Source organism: Rutilus rutilus (genome assembly GCF_951802725.1).
Source record: "Rutilus rutilus genome assembly, chromosome: 20".
Taxonomy (NCBI): Eukaryota; Metazoa; Chordata; class Actinopteri; order Cypriniformes; family Leuciscidae; genus Rutilus; species Rutilus rutilus.
Genome location: NC_140225.1, coordinates 15,473,098 through 15,495,165, shown reverse-complemented (window position 1 = coordinate 15,495,165; position 22,068 = coordinate 15,473,098). Strand labels below are relative to the sequence as shown.

Sequence of the window (22,068 nt, the reverse complement as noted above, 5' to 3'; positions counted from 1 at the left end):
ATTTTGAGGAAACTGCCTTTAAATATGCGTATCGTACTTGAAAACTACAGACACGAACAGATAAAGTATAATTGTCTGAAAGAAGGACATGTTATGGAAGCAAAATAGCCCAAAATTTCAAAATTGACCAGTGGATGAATAAAAAAAATGGTTTTGCCTAGTGTCTTGCCTTTAAACCTACCAAAAGTTTATTTTCCTTAAAGTGTGCTTTTTCAGTGGTCTTTGGCAGAGTTGTTTAATGCAATCACATATTTATGTCTTTGTGGCCACTGTATTTCTTCAACTTTGGTGTGAAACCAATTAAAAATCCACAGTGACCGTCACGCTGTGTAATGCAGTATACACTTTTCCCTTGTATGTAATGACATTTTGGTTCTCTCTCATTCAGATGCACCCACAGCTAGCTCTGTCAGCAGTGGGGCAGGAACAAGCAGTGCAGCTCCAATCAGTGATGACTTAGACATCTTTGGACCAATGGTATCCAACCCTCTGCCCTCAAACACCAACACAAACCAGGTACATGAGTCCACTAATGCAAACATCAATTGCCAATTGTGTGCGTGTGCGTGTGCGTGTGTGTGTGAGCGTACGCACGCACTGAAACTCATACCTGCTCTTTTCCTGTTGTCATGTCAGTCACACTATTTTCTCAGTGCTGGTTAGTTGGAAAGCATTGGCTGCAGTGTCCATTTTTAAATTATAATATACCAACCATATTAGAGAAATTACACTACCATTCAAAAGTTTTTTTTTAAGGTAAATAATTTTAATACTTTTATTCAGCAAGTTAACTTGATCAAAAGTGACACATTTATGTTTAATATAAAGTTATTCTTTTGAACTTTCTTTTCCAACAGAATCCTGTAAAAAACACAAAAATAGTAAGCAGCACAACTGTTTTCAACATTGATAATGATAAGAAATGTTTCTTTAACATAAAATCTGCATATTAGAATGATTTCTGAAGGATCATATGACACTGACGGAATAATGGAATAATGACTGATGAAAATTCAGCTTTGCCATCATAAGAATAAATTACATTTTAAATTGAAAATTTTTAAATTGTAATAATATTTTACAATATGTCTGTTTTTACTGTATTTTATTATCAAATGATTGTAGCCACGGTTGAGTATAAGATACTTATTTTTATAAAAAAACTGTAAAAAAGTTTACCAACCTCAAACTTTTGAACGATATTGTACATCATTTTATAGTTCTACATTGTGACAAATTATTTTGTCACAATGTGGAACTATTTAAACAGCCGCAAATTAACTGCAAATGTTTCTTTAAAATGTTTTTAAAATAAATTGTGACCAGCACCTAAATTATTCATTTGTGTTATATATTCATGTAAATTTTAACCTTAAATCATGATATTAAACACAAAAACTAATCGTTAGTGTTATGTCAACTCTTTCGGTGTATTTGGTCATTTGTCATGGCATGAGGTGGCTAAACTGACCAGCACGCCTCATGTAAGGGAAAGGAGGTACAAATATAAAAAAGAAGCATTTTTCCTGGGTCACAAACATGCATCTGTTTCTGCCTGCCTTCATTCAGTCTAAAATCAACTGACTAAGAGAGACAAAGAAAAGGTCAAACCCAATTGTTTTAATTTTCTCCGCAAACAACATGATTACATTTTGCCTGTCTAGTTGCGCTGACAGAATTGATTTGCAAGGTCTTCCTGGCCAAAGGATACAGCTTGAATAATGAGGGATATTTGCATTTATTACAGCCCTTCACTGAGAAGAGTGAAGAGGAGAGATGTTTAATAATGTCAAGAGAAGAGAGTGGGGGAAAAAAAGAAAATCATGTTGAGAGTAGAGAGAGAGAGAGAGAAGTTGGTAAATGCATGTCAGAGATGGACAATGTGTCTGTTCCTTATTGGTTCAAGATTTGTTTTTGTTTTTGACTGATATTGTGTATTTAACTGTACATGCCCACTTCCCTTATTTTTACATTTGAATGACCCTTTGGCATCATCTAAGGCTCACTTAATACACACTAATAATTTAATAACACTGTTTAATGTAGTCTTTAGCAGACCTCAGAATGAATATCCATTTTAATGTGCCTGAATTCACTTGTTGCAATGAAAACTTAGTTTTTAGTGTTTCATTTAGAAAAAATAATGTCGAATTTTACAGCTGGCCATTTGTCCAGTATGGGCCATGCTTTTTTAATGATATTTTAAATATAAAAAAAACCACAGAATAATAATCAACATTAATATTCAGGGGCAACAAGTAACTTATTTTTTGTTTGATGGACGGTGGTAAGGATCCTGGATACGGTAAAGGTGGGTGCTGGACCATAAAAACACTGAGAACCACTGATTAACACACTTAGCCAATCAGGACGCTGGAGGATCCCAGCATGAATAGCAATTTGTCTTTGTGGAAGCTCGTCTTCACCCCTGAGATCCACTCTCACTAACCCCACATTGTCTTTTCTCCTTTTCTCCCTTAATCAGGGTTGCACCATATTTAATTTTGGACAGGAATAAAAAGCGAGGCTTTTAGTGATAAAAGTACACTGTGTTCAAAGGATTGTATTGTTGTTTAACAACATACCGATTGTTCAGCTGAAAAATACATGCGATCTATGAGCTTTATAGAGCATATGCTAGCCTCGTTTTCATCAGTTAAATTCAATATGGTGTCTACCCTGGCTAAGGTCTATTCCCTTCCTCCTTTCACACTTGTTTTGGCCGTCATTTTCGGAATGGCTTGAGGACGATTCTCTTGTTTTTGATCTCGGAAGCCAGAAGCTGTGCTGAAGTCAGAAAGGTGGCTTGACAAAAAGCTTTTTCCCCTCTGTGTGTAGAGCCGCTGGACTGACTTGGGACTCCTCAAATAATTGATGCCCTCCTGCTCTTCTTTGGCCAAGTGGCAATCAGCCCTTCCTACACAATGTACATTTATAAATGCATTCTGCATTCTCATGGAATGCTAATAAAGGATAAAAAGGAGCTAAAGATAGATCACTTGAAAATAGTAAGCGAATGCTCAGGCTTTCACAAAGCCTTCGGTCTCAACAGCATGCTGTCAATCTCTGCTCTTATTCTCCAGATGAATTGAGCGGCGGTGGGTGTGTGATGAGGGAGGATGGCAGCATTATGCCTTGATTCCTGTTTCTTGTGTCTTTTAGAGTCTTTGTGTGGAAGATGTGTCTGAAAGAGCCGCACACTAGCTCTTTAAAGGATTTGGAGGCATTTCGCATATCTGAAGATGTCACTTATAGAAATTGGATTGCTTGTGTATGAATGAGGATTTGTTTTTCCCCAAACAGTCATTTTTGGAAGCAAGAGCGCCTGCAGGAAGTGCAAAGAGAAGCCTGACCTCGTCTCCATATCAGTGTTGTTATTGTTGAAGTCGGCTTTACAAGATTACAAGGGTGCATAGATGTATAATAATAATAATAAATATAGCTGCAAGCAGCGATACGGGGCCAAGCCCCTGAAGCAGCAACAGCAGGAAGAGTAAAAACATCAGAAATTGAACATGCATGAAAAAACAGCTTGTTCAGAATGAACTCTCCCCTGACGTGAAAACCTGCCAACGTGAAATTTCTCTGGACTTGTTTCTGTTTGCAATAGCCCTACTGTGCTGTAACATGGTGTGTATAGCCATGCTGGGCAACGCTGGTAAAATGACGCTATCCTCTTGTTCACTGGTCCTCTCCCTATCTGCTCACATGCTGTGATAATAATAGCTTTGTAGGACTTCTTTATTTTGATAATAGGTAAAAAAAAAAAAAAAGATTCTGCTACATAGAACTGAATGAAGAATAATATATTGATATTAATATATTGATATTTAATATTATTTTAATAAAGGCCTATTTTCTGTCCAATATTTGTGTTACTTGAGTTAAAAGTGTGGTTATTTTATTGTATGGCTTAATTGTTTTTAATTCAGATTCATAAAATTATTGAATTTAATAAAAAAGTTTAATAATACAATTATACAAAAATAATTTAAAACGAGTAATTAATAAAAAAAAAAAAAGAATAATAATTTCCATGCATCCAGAATTTTCGGTTTCGGCCCAGAATTTTCACTTCGGTGCATCCCTAGAATGAAGTCAAAATGAATAATTTTTATATAAATTTGCTGCATGTTATATTTGAGTTCCTTTCTCAGATAGACACCATGTCTGGAACTGAAACAACTTTTGCACCACTTCTGGCCACAGTACCTCTTGCAGAGGTCTGGCCATGTGCCACACAGGATTTGAACCCACGACCGGAATGGTTCGGGATTCGTTGCACGTGATTTAGCAGCTTGTGCCACTCAGAGGATGCTGAATTACAAAGCTGCAGAGGAGAGGCTTCAGTGTAAGAATGAGCACACAAAAGCATGTTAACCAGATTAGCATGCTAAGCTATCTTTATGTTAATGTAGCTTATGGTTAGCCTGATATCTGAAGAGCCACATTAGAAAGAATGGCATCTGGTTAGCATGCTAACCAATTAGCATGCTAAGTAACATAAAGCAACAAATACAGGCAAGGTCAACTTTGGAGACGAATATCTCGGGAACGGTTGAGAATATCAAAAATCCGCTCAGTCATTTCTGTGCGGCTTCGTCCAGAGATCATCTGATCACATTTTGGACAAAATTGAGCAAAATTTGAAGGAGGAGTAGCAAAAAACTGTTTTTCATTTGCTAAAAATATGGTGGACAGTCACATTGTTGGAAAATGACAAATGAGATGTCTTCCGAATCTACATAAACCAAGGAACATAATGACATGATGCTTATGTTGTTTGTAAATAATACAAATATACAAAATAGTTACTTGAGTAACTCTGTAGCACATCAGAAATAGAAACAGGCATTCATCAATACTACAACCCTATTGGCTCTTCCTACAATGTTTATTATTATGAGCAATCTGGTTTTGTGCATCACACATCAACACGGACAGGGTATTATGTTTTGACCCTCACGCACCTCTTTTTTTTTTCTCTCATTCCTTTTGTGGAGTGTGCACAAAATGGAAATCAGTTTAACACCCAGAATAACACAACAATAATGAGACCAATAAGCATGCAATTGGTACACTGCAGACGTCACTGTTTGGAAAAGAAGAACAAAAGTGGAGAGAGTGGGAAATGATTGTGAGACGATGAGGGAATGCATGTTGACTTTTCTTTTTCCCTGCCCCGATACCAAGTGACAGCATGTGGAAACAAGCAGCCGACAGGCAGGAGATTTCTGATTGACTGGCATTAGGGCCTGAATCAAGGCACTCCCAGTTCTTCTTAAGCCTAAGGGGAGAGGAAGATGAGAGCTTGAGAGACTGTTGGAGCCTTTGATGAGAAACCGCCAGGCTTCTGTATTCTCCATTCCTTCAGTGTGACTCCAGCCGGTGCATGTTAATCTGTCCTCAAACTTCCTCTTTTCACATCTCATCTACTGCCAGCTTTTATATCACCCCCTGAGACATACACATGCAGTCTCCTCCCTGCAGCTTCTGTGTGATTGCATTGCACAACTGCTAGCCAGTTTTGGTATCCCATGATGCTCCGTTAGCAAGAAATCCCTCCCCGTTATTGACATCCTGACCAGCCTGTTTCTCTGCAGCTCCCTAATCAAGCTGTCTGTGCACATAAGGGCTGTGAGGATATCAACATCAACATTTTGTGAGTGTTGTGGAGGCAAAACATCCTTGCTCGTTTGCATCGTGATCATTCGCTGTTTGCATATTAAACACAAGATGTTTTTCACTGTTGTTTGGAGTTTGTCAAACTGAGGTGTTTACATGTGACTTTTGATGCGGGGTTATGTCATTTGTGTACCATGAGCTAGAGATATAAAACTTCTAGCAAATACCGGTAAGTATGGTAGTTATGTCTGATAACTGATATTAAAATAGCCAGTTTTAAGATTAGATGCAATTTTTTTTTTTATTTTTTTTTAAGGCTTCACTACATTATAATGTACAGTATGGAAAATGTATCTTCTTTTTGAGATTTGCTTAAGATTAATTTAAAGTGAGTGTTAGATGATGGAAATGGCCATCTAAAAATGGTGCAAATTACCAAGAACAATTTAATATCCAATTTTAACATACTGATAAAGAAAAAAATCTCTACAATTAAAAAGTTGTAGGATTTTCCTTTGAAACCGTTTACACTCAAAATTTGTTAGTAAAATTCACTAATATCTACAAAGAAATGGCAAGTAACACATTTAATTAACCATGAATTTTGGAAGTAGAAAGACTGTAATAGTGTTTTCTTGTAAAACCTACTGCAATAATTATAAATGATTATAAAAATAGATTTTAGCATTTTTTCAGTGTACTGTATATGCTGTTAATTATCGTACCATATGTCTCTAACGTGACATGATTTGACCCAAAAATCACACTTCCATATCTTGCAAATGACCCTCTTAGTATTTAGCTGCTTATTATACTCTTAAAATTAGAATTTTGATGCATTACAGGGTAATTTGAATTCTCTAAACCTCTTCCTGCTCTTTCATTGATGCAGTGTGTACTAGACTAGGTCATGTTATTGCAGAAAGGTTTGCTTTACTTTAGTAATTTTGCTTAGTACCGTCTGTTAGCTGTTTTCTTGCACTGTTTTCTCACCCCAGAATCTGCAGCACAGGATGTATAGCATGCTGACTCACAAATGAATCATTCAGCTGTTTTAAGAGGCACAACTCATCAGAAAAACCCACTGTCATCCCTTTAAGAGAGCAGATTTTGATCCGCTCATGTTCTTTTGAGCTCCGTGGGCCCTCACGTTCAACATATGGGCCTGCCATGCATGCAGCACAGTGGAAAACCACATTGAGTGCCTCGGAGCACATGAATGTATGTAAGCTGTATCTGCTCACACTAGTGAGCTCCAGCGTAGGCAGTCTCAGTGTTTCGTGTGCATACTTTAAGCACAGATGGTCTCTCAGTAGGACTTATGCCTAATGAAAGCTGAGCTAGTTCAGTTTGTACGCCTCTACAAAGAGAAAAGGCTCTTGAGGTGGCCGGCGTGCTGCAGGGTGGCTGCTTTGTCCAGGTTTTAAATCTGGCTTTCCGGCCACCGGTGTGCTGCACATTTTTAATATATACACACACACACACACAGTATATACATACACACGTACATACATACATATGTGTGTATGTATGTATGTATGTATGTATGTATGTATGTATGTGTGTGTATATATGTGTGTGTGTATATATATGTATGTATGTATGTATGTGTGTGTGTATATATATATATATATATATATATATATATATATATATATATATATATATACACACATACATATACATATATATACATATATATATATATATATATATATATATATATACACACATACATATACATATATATATATATATATATATATACATACATACATACATACATACATACATACATATACATATATATATATACACACACACACACACACACACACACACACACACACACACACACACACACACACACACAGTGGGGAGAACAAGTATTTGATACACTGCTGATTTTGCAGGTTTTCCCACTTACAAAGCATGTAGAAGTCTGTAATTTTTATCATAGGTACTCTTCTGTAATTTTTATCATAAGTACTCTTCAACTGTGAGTGACGGAATCTAAAAAATCCAGAAAATCACATTGTATGTTTTTGAAGTAATTAATTTGCATTTTATTGCATGACATAAGCATTTGATACATCAGAAAAGCAGAACTTAATATTTGGTACAGAAACCTTTGTTTGCTATTACAGAGATCATACGTTTCTTGACCAGGTTTGCACACACTGCAGCAGGGATTTTGGCCCACTCCTCCTTACAGACCTTCTCCAGATCCTTCAGGTTTTGGGGCTGTCGCTGGACAGTACAGACTTTCAGCTCCTTCCAAAGATTTTCTATTGGGTTCAGGTCTGGAGACTGGCTAGGCCACTCCAGGACCTTGAGATGCTTCTTACGCAGCCACTCCTTAGTTGCCCTGGCTGTGTGTTTCGGGTCGTTGTCATGCTGGAAGACCCAGCCACGACCCATCGTCAATGCTCTTACTGAGGGAAGGAGGTTGTTGGCCAAGATCTCACGATACATGGCCCCATCCATCCTCCCCTCAATACGGTGCAGTCGTCCTGTCCCCTTTGCAGAAAAGCATCCCCAAAGAATGATGTTTCCACCTCCATGCTTCACGGTTGGGATGGTGTTCTTGGGGTTGTACTCATCTTTCTTCCTCCTCCAAACACGGCGAGTGGAGTTTAGACCAAAAAGCTCTATTTTTGTCTCATCAGACCACATGACCACATGATTTGCCGGTGGCAGAATCTGCGCTGTACATGGTCCCACTTTGGTCTCGTGTTTATCCCTGTTGTTAAACTAATCAACGTACTTCTATATGCCTTTGTCCACTGCATCTGATTAGAACAACACACCCACTTCTGCAAGTCAAAGGGTAAAAGGAGGTCTAATGTGCCTGAAGAAAGCTGTCCATTAGCATGGGAAAAATGCTTTTTGCCAGATGGTTTAGTTAGGTCATCTACTAGCAGGTACTAATGGGGCCATGCTAACCAGCATCTCTTGGTCCCTTGTCTGTCCTACTCATGAAACCTTTAGAAACCATCATATGTCACTATCCCAAGGTCATAGAAAACATTACAGACGTGTGCATGAATGGTTGGTTCTCACAAAGAACCTTGCTAGGACTGCTCGAGGAACCGCAGCAATGGAGGATTAACTTATTTCATGCTCCAGTCCTGCACAATGGAAATGTACGCATGTTACCAGCTCTACCTTAAAGCAAGAGAGCTTGAAAACATAGCCAATCTGCTCACACATCTCAGGAAAAGGTGAGGCTGTCGCTTGTGACCACATGCAAATTGTTAGGATATTTAAAGAACACTTATGCATATTTTAGGATTCAGGAACAGTAAAGCGTCAAGTGTATTAATTTTTCTCTTCACCAGATGTGGTAAGCTAGCCTTAATTGGTCTTGCTTTTTTCACATATACAGTGTATGCATGTTCTTGCTTTTCCAGGGCAGCTCATTTTCTTAAAGGCATTCTTGAGTCAGAACGTCCTTGGGTGTCTAAGCAGGGTGTTAAATGTTATGGCAGAGTGGCATCAGGCTTTATTCTCAGCCATATTTGTTAGTGGAAAATATAGCTGAAATATTAAATAACCCTAACCCAACCCTAACTTTGTGGTCCATATATATTTATATACAGCCATTTTTAGCAGGTACTCGCCATAAAATAATGTCCATTTTCTATAGAATCACAGGAAGCCTTTACCTATTGAAATGTTAAATTAGTGCCATAGTGGTCTTTAATACTTATGGTATTTTTGTTAATGTATGAAGCAGAAGGTGGAATCATGCTGCTTTTATGTGGGAATATTACCTGTACTTAATGGCACTATGACTGAAGTCTAGACCAGCTGAGTATCGATCACGACAAAGTGAGGCAGTGGATATATTACTAGAAGGCTGACTGGAAAAACATATAGGTCAGAGTGCTAATGCAGGCTCAGATTTCTCCATCTTCTATCTGTAACCACTGCTAACACAGTTAACTGATCCCAGAGCAGCACCGCAGGGACACTGTTCTTCACAATATCTGTTGGACCAGTGGAGGTCATGAACGCAATACAACCGGAAAATCTCAATGGCTGATGGGATTGTTGTTTGTAATGAAATTGGCAGAGAACTTCAGAAATGCTCTCAAACCTTTCTAAAGGAATATTCTTGTCCTTGAAGAATTCATCTAAATGCTTACTTTTAATTTCAAGGTCTGAAATCGCAACGGAGAATTGTGAAAATCTGGCATCAAATGAGTTGGCATGAGTAGGTTTTCGGATTTTTTGGTGCAAACAGTTTTTCTGTTCATGTTTGGTAACGTCATATTTGGTGTGAACGTGCCCTAACTCTTAGTTTATTTTTCCCCCCTTTATGTTGTTGATTGTGTGTCTTTGTGTTCCCCAGATGGCCTCTTGTCTCATCCGCTCTTTCCTGCTGACTGATCCTCAGACTCTGAGCTGCAGTGGGACCTTGGCAGGGTGGCACTGCCAGACTCTGATCTGGCACATACCCAGTCTGCACCCACTGCTGCGAACAGCCGTCTTCACTAAATCCAACCTAACACATTTGTGATTTTGGGGCACTTCTGTTCTTTTGTTTCTTCTTTTCTTTTTTTGTGCTCAGGTTTTTCTGGTTTCCCAGGCAGAAGGGTGCTGTGGGGAAAAGTGGATTAGCCCAGCCCACAGCACCACCAGAGTGCTAATTATCTGTGTGGGGCTGCTAATCAGACAAAGCCTACTCTGTTGCACATAAATTCTCTCTCTCTCTCTCTCTCTCTCTCTCTCTCTCTCTCTCTCTCTCTCTCTCTCTCTCTCTCTCTCTCTCTCTCTCTCTCTCTCTCTCTCTCTCTCTCTCTCTCTCTCTCTCTCTCTCTCTCTCTCTCTCTCTCTCTGTGGGGTATGAGTGAATTGTGTTTGGGGGTGGATAGAGCTGGAATATGCATGGTGCTCTGTGAATGTCACAGTGAAATACAGGCTGCACTGTGTGTTTGTACGGTGCGTGTGTGTTTCTGTGCTAATGTGGGGGAGTGAGAGATCAAATATTCATGGTTTTGGTGCCACGCTGATTGTTGATGGATGAGAAGTTGTCTTAGCTGTTTTCGTTTAATACACGATACGTCACTATTCAATACATTGCAATGCAATACAGTGATGTAATTGGACCGCTATCAAAAGGGCGGCAAACACAAGATTTGGAGAGTAGATTGATGAAAAACGTACTTCACGACCATTAAAAAAAAAAAAAAACGATATTTTGATCTTTTTTTTTTTTGTCCGTTCAATAGATTTGTCTGTTCTATCTATCACTCTATCATCTTATCTATCATTCTATCTATCGTTCTATCTATCTTGCTATCTTCCATTCTATCGTTCTGACGTTCTATCGTTTGTTTTATCTAACGGTCTGTCTTTCATTCTATTTATCTTAATGTTCTGTCGTTTGCTCTACATATCTAACGTTTTGTTGTTCGCTCAACCCATCTAACGTTTTGTCCTCCGTTCTACCCATCTAACGTTTTTTCATTTGTTCTACCTACATTGTAAAAAAATTCTAACCCTCCCAAATCAAAAATTTCAAGTGACCGATAACATCTACATTTTTCAATTGGCCCAAGTGAAAAATTTAGATGTTATCGGTCACTTGAAATTTTTGATTTGGGAGGGTTAGAATTTTTTTACAGTGTATCTAACGCTCTGTTGTTCGTTCTAACATTCTTTCGATCCTTCTAACGTTCTGTCGTTCATTCTAACATTCTGTCGTTTGCTCTACCTAATGTTCTGTCGTTTATTCTACCTATCTACCATTCTGTTGTTTTATCTATCATTCTGTTGTTTGCTCTACCTATCTTAACGTTCTGTCGTTCATTCTACCTATCTATCATTCTGTTGTTCTGTCTATCTGTCATTCTGTCGTTTGTGCTACCTATATAACGCTGTTGTTTGTTCTAACGTTCTGTCGATCGTTCTACCCATCTAATGTTCTGTCGTTCATATTCTACCTATCGTTCTGTTTTATCTACAGTATCTATCATTCTGTTGTTTGCTCTACCTATCTAACGTTCTTTCATTCTTTCTACCTATCTATCGTTGTGTTGTTCTATCTATCTATCTATCTATCGTTCTGTTGTTCTTTCTATCTATCGTTCTGTTGATTGCTCTACCTATCTAACGTTCTGTCGTTCGTTCAACCTATCTGTTGTTATATCTATCTATTATTCTGTCGTTTGCTCTACCTATCTAACGTTCTGTGCGTGTGAGAACAAAAACATTTTTTGTCTCTCCCGCTCATCCATACAGCATAGAGAAAATATCTGCTCCTCTCTCTGAATTCTGGAGTGTTGGTCTCCTGTCCTCCCCCTCCTCATCTATTTTTAATTCTAATAGCATTTCCTGTGTCCCTCTGCGGACCCCCCGATGGATCCCTTCAAATGTCACTCGTATTACAAATAGAGAAAAGGGCTTATGTCATCTCTTTTTCATAAATTGGCCTAAAAAAAAGCTCACTCCTGCCAAGTATGTATGTTCTTGCTTGTTGCTGAGATCTTGAGACTAGCTGTCAAGAGTTTGTGTGATTTTCTTTGTTCCTGGTCTCTTCTCTCATGCATATAAAATCATGAACCCATTATAGAATGTAGCAAGCATTTGTTAGCATCAGCCTTAACAGGTTAATCAGCCGAGGGGTTTACGTATCAGATCTGCGAGGTGGTGTTTGGCTTATCGTGCCGCAGTGCTGTTCACCCGTGTTCGGCTCTGCTCGGTTCTTATCAGATGTGGCGACTGGCGCAGCAGCAGCTGGAGGTGTTCCTCCCACATACCTAAGCGCAGAGTTGTGTATCGTCGGCCCATCTAAATGGGAAGAGAAGCGTCCGCATGTGTCCCTGCCAACCTCCACCCCATCCTCCCAACCCTGCCTTTTTGTCTCTGATTACTGTGGATCATATCCGTGCCCGATGCTCCGGGACACTGATGGATAGACAGCAGGAGAGCAGAGACTGTCTCTGAATAGCGCTCTTATCGTTTAGTTTTATTTATGAGCTCATGTCAGGCACGTACTTCAGCAGTGAACTTCAAAGAATGGCCTGTTCGATATCTGCCATCTGAGTAAGCATGTTTGCCACTTAATGATACTAGAGTGGGGTGATTTTTGTGGGGAAAATCGATTGATACACATCTATTTGTTTTCGCTCGATTTGAATTCAAATGATGTGGCACATTCTCCCCTCTGTTTTTTCACTCCCTCTCTCTGCTTTTCTCTTTCACTCTCTATGGAGGGTGAAATGTTATAATTAGCTTTAGTGCTTAAAAGACCCTGTAAAATCGTTTGGCAGATCAGTTTCTTTCCTTTGTTAACTTGTTTGTTTTAATAGAGAGTCTCTTGTGCTCACCAAGGCTGCATTTATTTGATCAAAATGCATTAAAAACAGTAACATTATGAAATATTATTAGTTCTAATATATATATATTCTATTTTAATAGATTTTAAAATGTCATTTTTTTATTCTTTTGGTGGCAAAGCTGAATTTTCAGCATCATTACTCCAGTCTTCAGTGTCGCATGATCCTTAAGAAATCATTCTAATATGAAGATTTGGTGCTCAAGAAACTTTTCTTATTATTATAAGAAATGAAAAAATGCTTTCGTGTTGAAAGCATTTGTCCTGCTTAATATTTTTGTTGAAAGTTTATTCATTTTTTATCAATAGAAAATTCTAAAGAATAGCATTTATTTGAAACAGAAATGTTTTGTAACATTATAAATGTCTTTACTATCAGTTTAATGCATTCTTTCTGAGTAAAAGTATTAATTTCTTTCAAAAAATTAAAAAAATTATGTGGCCAAACTTTTAAAAGGTAGTGCATTTGCAACAAAATTGTGTATATTTGTATTAAAAAAAAAATAGTTTTCGATGTAATGTTAAATTTATCACAAGCATATAAATACCCTTGCAGCCAAAAGACAAAGACACTAGGATTCATGAAGTCCATCTGGCATGGCTAATATATACAGTAGCATGGTGTGTTGCTAGCGTAGCGCACCTCAGTCCTGCTTAAATAGTGTGATGCCCTCCTGGTTCTTAATCAGGAATGGAATGGAGCCTGTGCCAAATCTCAGCAAGGCTCGCCCAGGTCTCGCACATCACTGAACATGACCTTGGGCCACTGTTGAGTTTCTGCCGCCATGTGTCACCAGAGTCAGTCAGTTACTTGTCAGCATGCTGACTTTCCTGAACATATGAACTATGATTTGGGCCTAGAATTTTCCCTCCGTTTCATATTGACAGACTTGCTTTTTGGAGGGTAACCATGGCATCAGTCGTACCATCTGCAGCTTTGTGGCTGCTAGTCTAGCGTCGCACGACTGTAATTGAGTAAAAGGATGCAGGTGCTCTGACTGAACACAAACTGCCTCTTACTGATTGTCTCCTCCATCTTTTGCTATTTGTGTGCGCTGTAACTTTGCGTAAACGGTGAATTGTGTCTCCTCTTCCTGAGCTATTCATTCATCACAGCTGCAGTCTAATTAATGTCATTTCTCTGCTTGAAGATGATGAAGCCTTTCTTTCATCTTTGTGTGTGTGTATTTGTGTCTTCTCTCCTCTGAGTTTATACAGGATGGATATTTTTAACCAACTTTGATTTGATTATTTGCCATCTTTTGACTCTCTCTTTTGATTCCTTAAGAACCATTGTTCAGCAAAATGCTGGCATTTCAGTAGGAATCCACATGATTGAGAATTTCACGTTAAAGCGAAAGATTTCTACAGAAAGCTGCTTGGTTTGAAAGTGACTTCTGTGTGAGCTGTGTTTTATACATTGCTACACCATTTAGAATGAACCTTTTTGACTACAAATTTTTGCTAATGTGACTGCACCTTTTCTGGTACTGTGGCAGCAACATAATCCAGTTTTGATTCCAGCCTAAGCTACTTAATAAGCAGACCTTAAATGGCCCATGCTTAACATAAGCATGAATATGATCATTTTTTGGTACTTTTCCTCTTAGTGGTATTTCTTCTGTGGATGTGTGGATCTGTATCCGGTTGATTTGGCACAGGTTTTCCACCATTTAGACTGGAAAGTCTGTAGAGATACCTAATTTGGCTCATGATTTTAAGGCCCACATATATATCCATGCGTGTGTGTGATTGCTAATGAGTTTGTCGAGTTATCAGGAATTTATGTTTTGAGAGTGCATTAGCAGGTGTTGAGAATCTGTGTGGCTTTAAGTCAACCGTCTCCTGTGCTCTGCAGGTCAGTTCCAGTAAGGCAGCTGGGAGCATTCAAGCCAGCTCTGCCGGAGGGGCTGTGGCAGGTGCTACGGCCACCGGAAGTTCTGCTCCAGCACAGGGAGATCTGGACCTGTTCAGCGAAACCAGCGGGAGCAGCAAAGCAGAGGAATCGGCCAAGAAACCTCTCTCCAAGGACTCCATTCTCTCCCTGTATGGCTCCAGCACCGTCCCACAACAGCCTGCACAAGGTACATCCATCCCCCCCCCAGAGTCCCACTTTCTTATTCCTCAGAGAATGAGCGATCTGAGCGAGAAAATGCTGATCTATAAATGGCGCTTTGCGTCCAGAGTCCATTTCTAATGGTGCAGTGGGAGTGTGTGTGTTTGAGAGAAAGAGAAAGCAAGCGAGGTTCTTGAGAAGCCCTGCTTTAATGGGAGTATCAATAATTCAAGCACTGCGTGTCTCAGCACTCTGATACTGCTGAACGAGGTTTAAAGCTGCCTGCTTCTCCTGCCCTGCTCTTCAAAGAGGACATTTCCCAAAACCTCAGATTCTCAAAATGAAGACTCCACCATCAGGACGCTTTATATGTCCCCTTTCATCCTGCACACCTCTCCTATCTCAAAGATCCATTTTCTCTTTGCTTAGGGCAAGAACCTGCACACATTATCCCAAATATTGATTGCTCTCCTCTGCCTGTGATGCTTTGTGTGTCCGTGTCCTCTGGTCTGCTTCTGTTTTTGTCTCTTTGAACATATTGAACATGGCGTTGTGTGTAAATCTTATTTGTGAACCTTTGTGCAATTCTGCTCCCACAGCGACTGCGATGTTCATGGGCCCGTCTCAGATGCAGTTCCCTGCGCAGCCACAAGGGAACTTCCAGGCTTTCCCCGGGATGGGAGGAGCCATGCCGCCCACTACCATGATGGGGGCCGTCATGGGCCAGGGTGGCGCGATGATGGGCCAGAATACGGGCATGATGGTTGGCATGACAATGCCTAATGGTTTCATGGGCAACGCACAGCCTGGGGTGATGGGCTTGGCTCCAGGCATGATGGGACCTCAGGGCATGGTGGCCCCTCAAAACATGTATGCCATGCAGCCAGGTCAGCAAGGACAGTGGAATATGGCACAGGTATGTAATGGTGCTGTAAGCAATTTACTACAAATAAAATGTCCCTACAGTCACCGAAATAGTGTCTTATGAAATCACACCTGTCTCTGTGACAGCTCTTAAAAAAAAAAAAAAGGTTCAGGGAGTGGCGTGCACTTCAGAAAATATGTATCATGGTTTCTTCAAAAATAATAAGTAACATAACTGTTTTCAGCATTGATTATAATAAATGTTTCTTGAGCAGCAAGTCAGTATATTAAAATGATTTCTGAAGGATCATGTGACTGAAAAAACATTAAAATAGAGAACTGTTGTTTTAGATTGTAATAGTATTCACAATAGTACTGTATATTTGATCAAATAAATGCAGCCGTGGTGAGCAAGTATAATTAGGAAGGCCCACTCAGGAAGATATTTACATGTAAAACATTCAAAACTACTTTTATATTGTTTTATAAAGATGGTAATTAGATACCATATACCATAGATAGGTAATTATTAGAATATTCTGTGCTGTAATGTTAAATGAAGTCCTTATGAAACTAGTTGTACTTATGAGTTTGAATTGGTAGATCTGTCGAGTGGTGATCTTGTTGAAAGCAGATAACAGCTAGTTAGCTCCACTGGAAAAAGGAAAGTGCCTGTCAAAGTATTCAAAAAGCTGGCAAACAAATGATAAATGCAATCTTATCATGAGATAAACAGAACCAAAAAAAAAATGTTGTAAGTGAAATAAGGAGAAATGTCATAATTAAATACTGTCAAGTCACATACTGGAGGTCAAGAGCTTCATAATGTTCTTCTGGGGGTTTATTTTAAAAACCTTCTCAGAATCTGCCATGAGTCATTGATATGACGCAATGGCTGCTGTGGATCAGTATCTGCTTTTTATAGAGAGAACATCTATATCTGAAGCTATTATCATTCATCACATTCGATTCCCACAATGCATCTCCCGGGATCCCACAAAGCTTTCCTTTTTTTTTCGTATTGAATCTTTCACATTTTCAAAGCCATTTTAGGTGAAAAGCGAGTTGTCACATTCAGTCTCTCTCGGTCACTCTCACCGTATAATCAGAGATCATAATAAGGGTTTTTAAAATCCTCATCTAATCTGCTGTCACCTCTCATCTGCATGTGGCTCATTAAAGACGAGGGCTCAGTGACTCCGACCTCTCATCTTCTATCATCTCCCTGCCTCCCGTGGCCTGTGACCCTCTGTGTATGAGGCTGTGAACGAGGGAGTCCGAGATTCAGCCTCCGGGAGGTTAATTACACATCATAAATCAATATAGTGTGCCTTACACTCACACGGCCTTAATTAAAATCCCTCCCCACAATGCAAGCAGGACGAGTTATAGGCCTTCAGCAGCACATTTGTATTTTGAGAGATCGGTTGAGAAAAGAAATGCTTGTGCTTAATGGTTTTTTGGAGTGAGGGTAATTTTGCCGCACGGTTCCTGGGAGGAGTGTTTTTTTTTTCTGAGATGGATCTGACTTGAAATGTTTTTCTTTGTTACCCAGCACACAGGGAGGAGAAGAATCATTAGCGTTTGATATTCACTCCCTTTAATACGGCTCTTGGAGTATTTACAAACACACACACTGTAACGGCACACTTATTTCTCTGTGCGTATGCGGTATTGTGTTGCGGAGGATGCAGGTGTAATTATGAGATTGGCCAAATTTGTCCTGCTAAATGAAGTCTAGGTCCACAGTGAGTATTTTGGGATGTTTTTTTAAAAACATTTTTCCCTCTGACTATCTCACTCTAGTCATACACTTCATGGCCTAAAGCGGTTTAGTCACCTTGTGAGACATCAGAGCACTCCAGGAGTTCACGGTGATGGATAACCTCCCTCTCCGCCTCAAGAAGGGCTTTAGTGCTTTGGAATTAAACATGAATAGGAGGCCGATGAAATATGTGCATTGTAGTCTGTATTTCAAGATTGTATGGGAAAAGGCAAATGCTACTGTTTCTGTATATTTAAAGTGGCTTTTTGTACCATATCAATATGTATTCCCTTCAATCTACTACCATTCAAACATTTAGGTTCGGTGAGATTTTTGAATGTCATTTAAAAAGTCTCTTATGGCGCTTTTCCACTGCATGGTACGGCTCGGATCGGCTTGGTACGGTTCGACTCGGCGCGGAACGGTTCGGCTCGCTTTGCTTTTCCACTGCGTGGTACGGCTCGACTCGGTACGGCAGGGTTCGATTCGCTTTAGCTCGGTTGCTTTTCCACTGCAGTTAGTACCGCTTCACAGTGGGTGGGACTGATCGTTATAGTTGCCGTCTTTACTGCAAAGACATCATCATATTAAATGCGAATTTTTCATTCCGTGTTACCCCATCCGCTCCTCGGCAACGAGAGGAAAGTACGCACCTCGTCCACTGACCACGATTCAGCCATTTCTTTTTTTGAAGTTTATACTCTTTTAAAACAAGTACTTTTAAAACAAGTGCTACAGCGTTGGCTGTTGTCTACTGGCTATTTAAATCTAGCGGGTTTAGTGTCTCGTGTCGTAAATACAATGACGCTGGTAGTGATGTTTCTGTCTGACCAATCAGTGATCTGCAGTGTTTTCACGTCACATTTTAGTATCGGTACGGTACGCTTGGAACCTCAACAGAGGTGGTACCATTTAAAGCGAGCCGAAGCGAGCCGTACCGTACCATGCAGTGGAAATGCGCCATAAGTGAGCCGTACCGAACCGAGCCGTACCATACCATGCAGTGGAAAAGCGCCATTATGCTCATCAAGGCCACATTTATTTGATATTAAATATGGTAAAATTGTGAAAATTATTAAAAATTTTCCTGTGATGGCCATGCAAAATTTTCAGCATCATTACTCCAGTCTTCAGTGTCACATGATCCTTCAGAAATCATTCTAATATAATGATTTGGTGACCAATAAACGTTTCTAATAGTTGAAAACATGCCAAAAGAACAGCATTTATTTGAAATAGAAATGTTTTGGAACAATGTGAATGTTTTTACTGACTGTCTTGATCAATTTAATGCATCCTTGCTGAATTTTTTGTATTAATTTCTTAAAAAGAAATATTTGGAACGTTTGTGTAGTCAAAAAACATATACTGTAATTATGGTCGTAACTTCTTTTTTCATTACTATTTTATGCAATATTTATGCAAGCTGTGTAGTTCTTAAGTTGTTTATATGCAAATGAGCTCTGTTTTGATTGGCTCATTTCACTGTTTCGCTCCACAGATTGGACTGAGCTGAATAGTGGCTAAGCAGTAAACATTAACGTAACATTGTATGTAAACACCAACCATCCAGTCAATTAATAAGGTTGACTATTTTAAGTGTTATATTTTTTGAAAGCTGTGTCAGCGTCTTCGAGAGGTTTTTAGCGTGCTAACAGTGGTTTAGTGGGCTGTTAGACTGTCAGCATGGTAAAATCACATCTCTTATCTCACTCTAAAACACCGGCACTACAGCCATCAAAGCATCGTCTCTGTCACAAATCTACCGCATTCAGCGACATATTTCAAGACAATTACTGTCGGACTTGTTGCACTGATCATGTGCTGTGAGCAGTGTTCCTGTTATCATCCACAGTTCTCTGTGAAGAGATTCGTTTTGAGTAATAAAAGATTGTATTTTATTTTAGCCTTTGTAAATGCCAGACAACCAACTGACTGGTGGATTATGTAGTTTTGTACATCCATTGTCAACACAGTACAGGCAACTCTTATTGCGAAGAAAGAAAAATCCTGTTTTCCATTATATATCCATTTTGACAGCTGGATAAAGATTGCCCAAACTTTAGTTCCCAGAGTTCAAGTTAATAATGAAAAATAGGAGACTGCTTATTTGAAACCATTAGTTTTTCTCTCTCTGCTGGCTATAAGCTGTAAAGACAGGAGTATAAATCAGACAGACGTGTCTGATGGGCTGCCCCACAGGACCAGTCAGGAAGAATACTGGTGGAAGTCAAGGGAAAAGGGCAGAGGTATAGAAAATGAAAGGGAGATAGAGTAGAAGTAGACGAAGAGTAATAAGAGGGGTGAGTGAGTTTAAAAATCAGAGGACAGCTTAGTAACCTGGAAAAAAAGGAACTTTGGAGGGAAAGGCCATCCTCAGGTGAAATTACTGGTCGTGTATCTGATATCTGAGGAAAAAAAGATACTTTTACTTTTCATGCAACTGCAGACACTTCACCAAAAGCAAGTATATTTCTCTTTTAATAACAAAACTCTGTTTCAAAACCTAGTGACCTTCATAGACACGTCTTAAGTCATGCAATCTTTTGAGTGATCAATTTGAACTTTAAATACTTTTATTCAGTAAGGATGCATCAGATTGATCAAAAGTGACAGTAAAGACATTTATAATGTTACAAATTTGTAAAAAATGCTATTCTTTTTACTTGTATGCTATTATATGCTATTCTTTTCTTTTAACTTTTTATTTAGCAAAAAATCTTGGGAAAAAAATGTAGCACTGTTTCCATAAAAATATTAAGCAACATAACTGTTTTCAACATTGATGATAATAAGAAATGTTTCTTGAGCTCCAGATATTAGAATGATTTCTGAAGGATCATGTGACCCTGAATATTTCACAATATTACTGTTTTTACTGTATTTTTGATCAAATAAATGCAGCCTTGGTGAGCATAAAATACTTTTTTTTTTTAAACTGACAACAAACATTTGAATGGTAATGAGTTAATATTTTATATTAAAATGTTTAAATAAATTAAAAATTCGGTAAAATATTGTGAATTAAATGCTTATGATTTCTCTCCCTATGTCGGCCAATTTTAAGTTTTGTTTGAGCTCATTGCAGTGCATTCTTGCCTTTTCAGCAAAGGGCACATGTAATGCTGGCAAAGAATTTAGCCGAAATTTGGTCTTTTTAGAAGAAACCCTTTTTCTATTGGTTTTCTGTCATCCATGATGCCATAAAATGCTTCCTCTGTAGGTTTTGGACCAGCGCAAATTATTCGAACAAGTCTGGTATCTATAGATGTTTCACACTTCGCTTTGTCTTTTTCAGATTAACCAACAGATGTCTGGAATGAACCTGAATGGTTCCGGTGCTCCAATGGCATTTGGGCCACCTGGTGCCCCCATGGGCGGCTGGGTGGCACCCCCATCTGGTCAGACCCTCAGCACCCAGCTCTGGAAGTAAATGAATGAGGGACGATGGAGGACAAGGGGCACCGCATCCCTCCATCCCTCCTGTCCTCCTCCTCCACCACTCGCACCCAGAGTTTTATTCATGTACTGTCATTTTTTTCCCCCCTTTCTCTTTCCAACTATTACTACTCTGGAGAGCATTGATTCAACCTGCCCTCTGTGTATTGATCAAGTGAGCGAGAGTATGGCGTGTAAGAGACTGGCAGCTTTGACCGTCTTATTTGCAATTATTTTTTCTTCTATATACATATATATATATATATTTTTGGGGGGTTCAATCACATATCAGCTACAAGAAAGCTGCTGGACCAATTATACAGGCTTCTAATATATCTTTACCAAATAGTGAGTCATAGTATTTAAAAGACAGAGGTATGGCTATCATATTTGTGACATCCCCCTCCTTTTCCTATCTTCTGTAGCCCCATGTCCCAAAACCCTGTAGCAGATATTGTATAGACCCATGTAATGTAATGTAATCATGAGATAGACAAACCCCTCGCCCCCCTCTCTCTGGCTTCTCACCCCACCGCATCTGTGTAGCTCCATGACAAACTCCATCTTTACTGTGATGTTTTAATGTGTGCGTTACAGAGAAGCACAGTGAGTGAAAGATAAATAAACCTGGACGACTGTACAGCTGCGATGGCTAACGGGAAAAAGGGGGTTGGGGTCAATAGAAAAGGGCTCGGGGGAAGGAATTGTCGTTTTAGCCAGCTCGTTTTGACCGAACATAAGCGTGCAGTCGAACACGTCAGTCCCGCCGCTGTAGCAGAGCTTCTATCCTTTCAGACAGGGTCTCTCTGCTGTGCAATAATTTAAACATCCCCACCGTGTCATCCAGGTTTATTTCAAATGTGTTTACATTTTCTGGTGCCTAGTACAGAGACAAAATGTTGTTATTTCCGTGCATTAAACAGTGAATAGCCATGAACTATTGTGTGATCATTTTGTCTAAAGATGCATTTATTG

General features: G+C 39.2%; 1 protein-coding gene across 2 annotated transcripts in view; it reads left to right on the top strand.

Moving 5' to 3' along the window:
• smap1 (small ArfGAP 1) overlaps positions 1–22,030 on the top strand; it is a 108,442-nt gene extending 86,412 nt beyond the window's left edge. For both annotated transcript variants that reach the window (XM_084390804.1, XM_084390805.1), the window contains 4 exons: positions 389–516; positions 14,829–15,054; positions 15,626–15,942; positions 20,954–22,030. In XM_084390804.1, coding sequence (XP_084246930.1) covers positions 389–516; positions 14,829–15,054; positions 15,626–15,942; positions 20,954–21,088 — 806 coding nt within the window. In that variant the 3' untranslated portion in view covers positions 21,089–22,030. The remainder of the gene's footprint in view (positions 1–388; positions 517–14,828; positions 15,055–15,625; positions 15,943–20,953) is intronic.
• Positions 22,031–22,068: the final 38 nt, after the last annotated feature.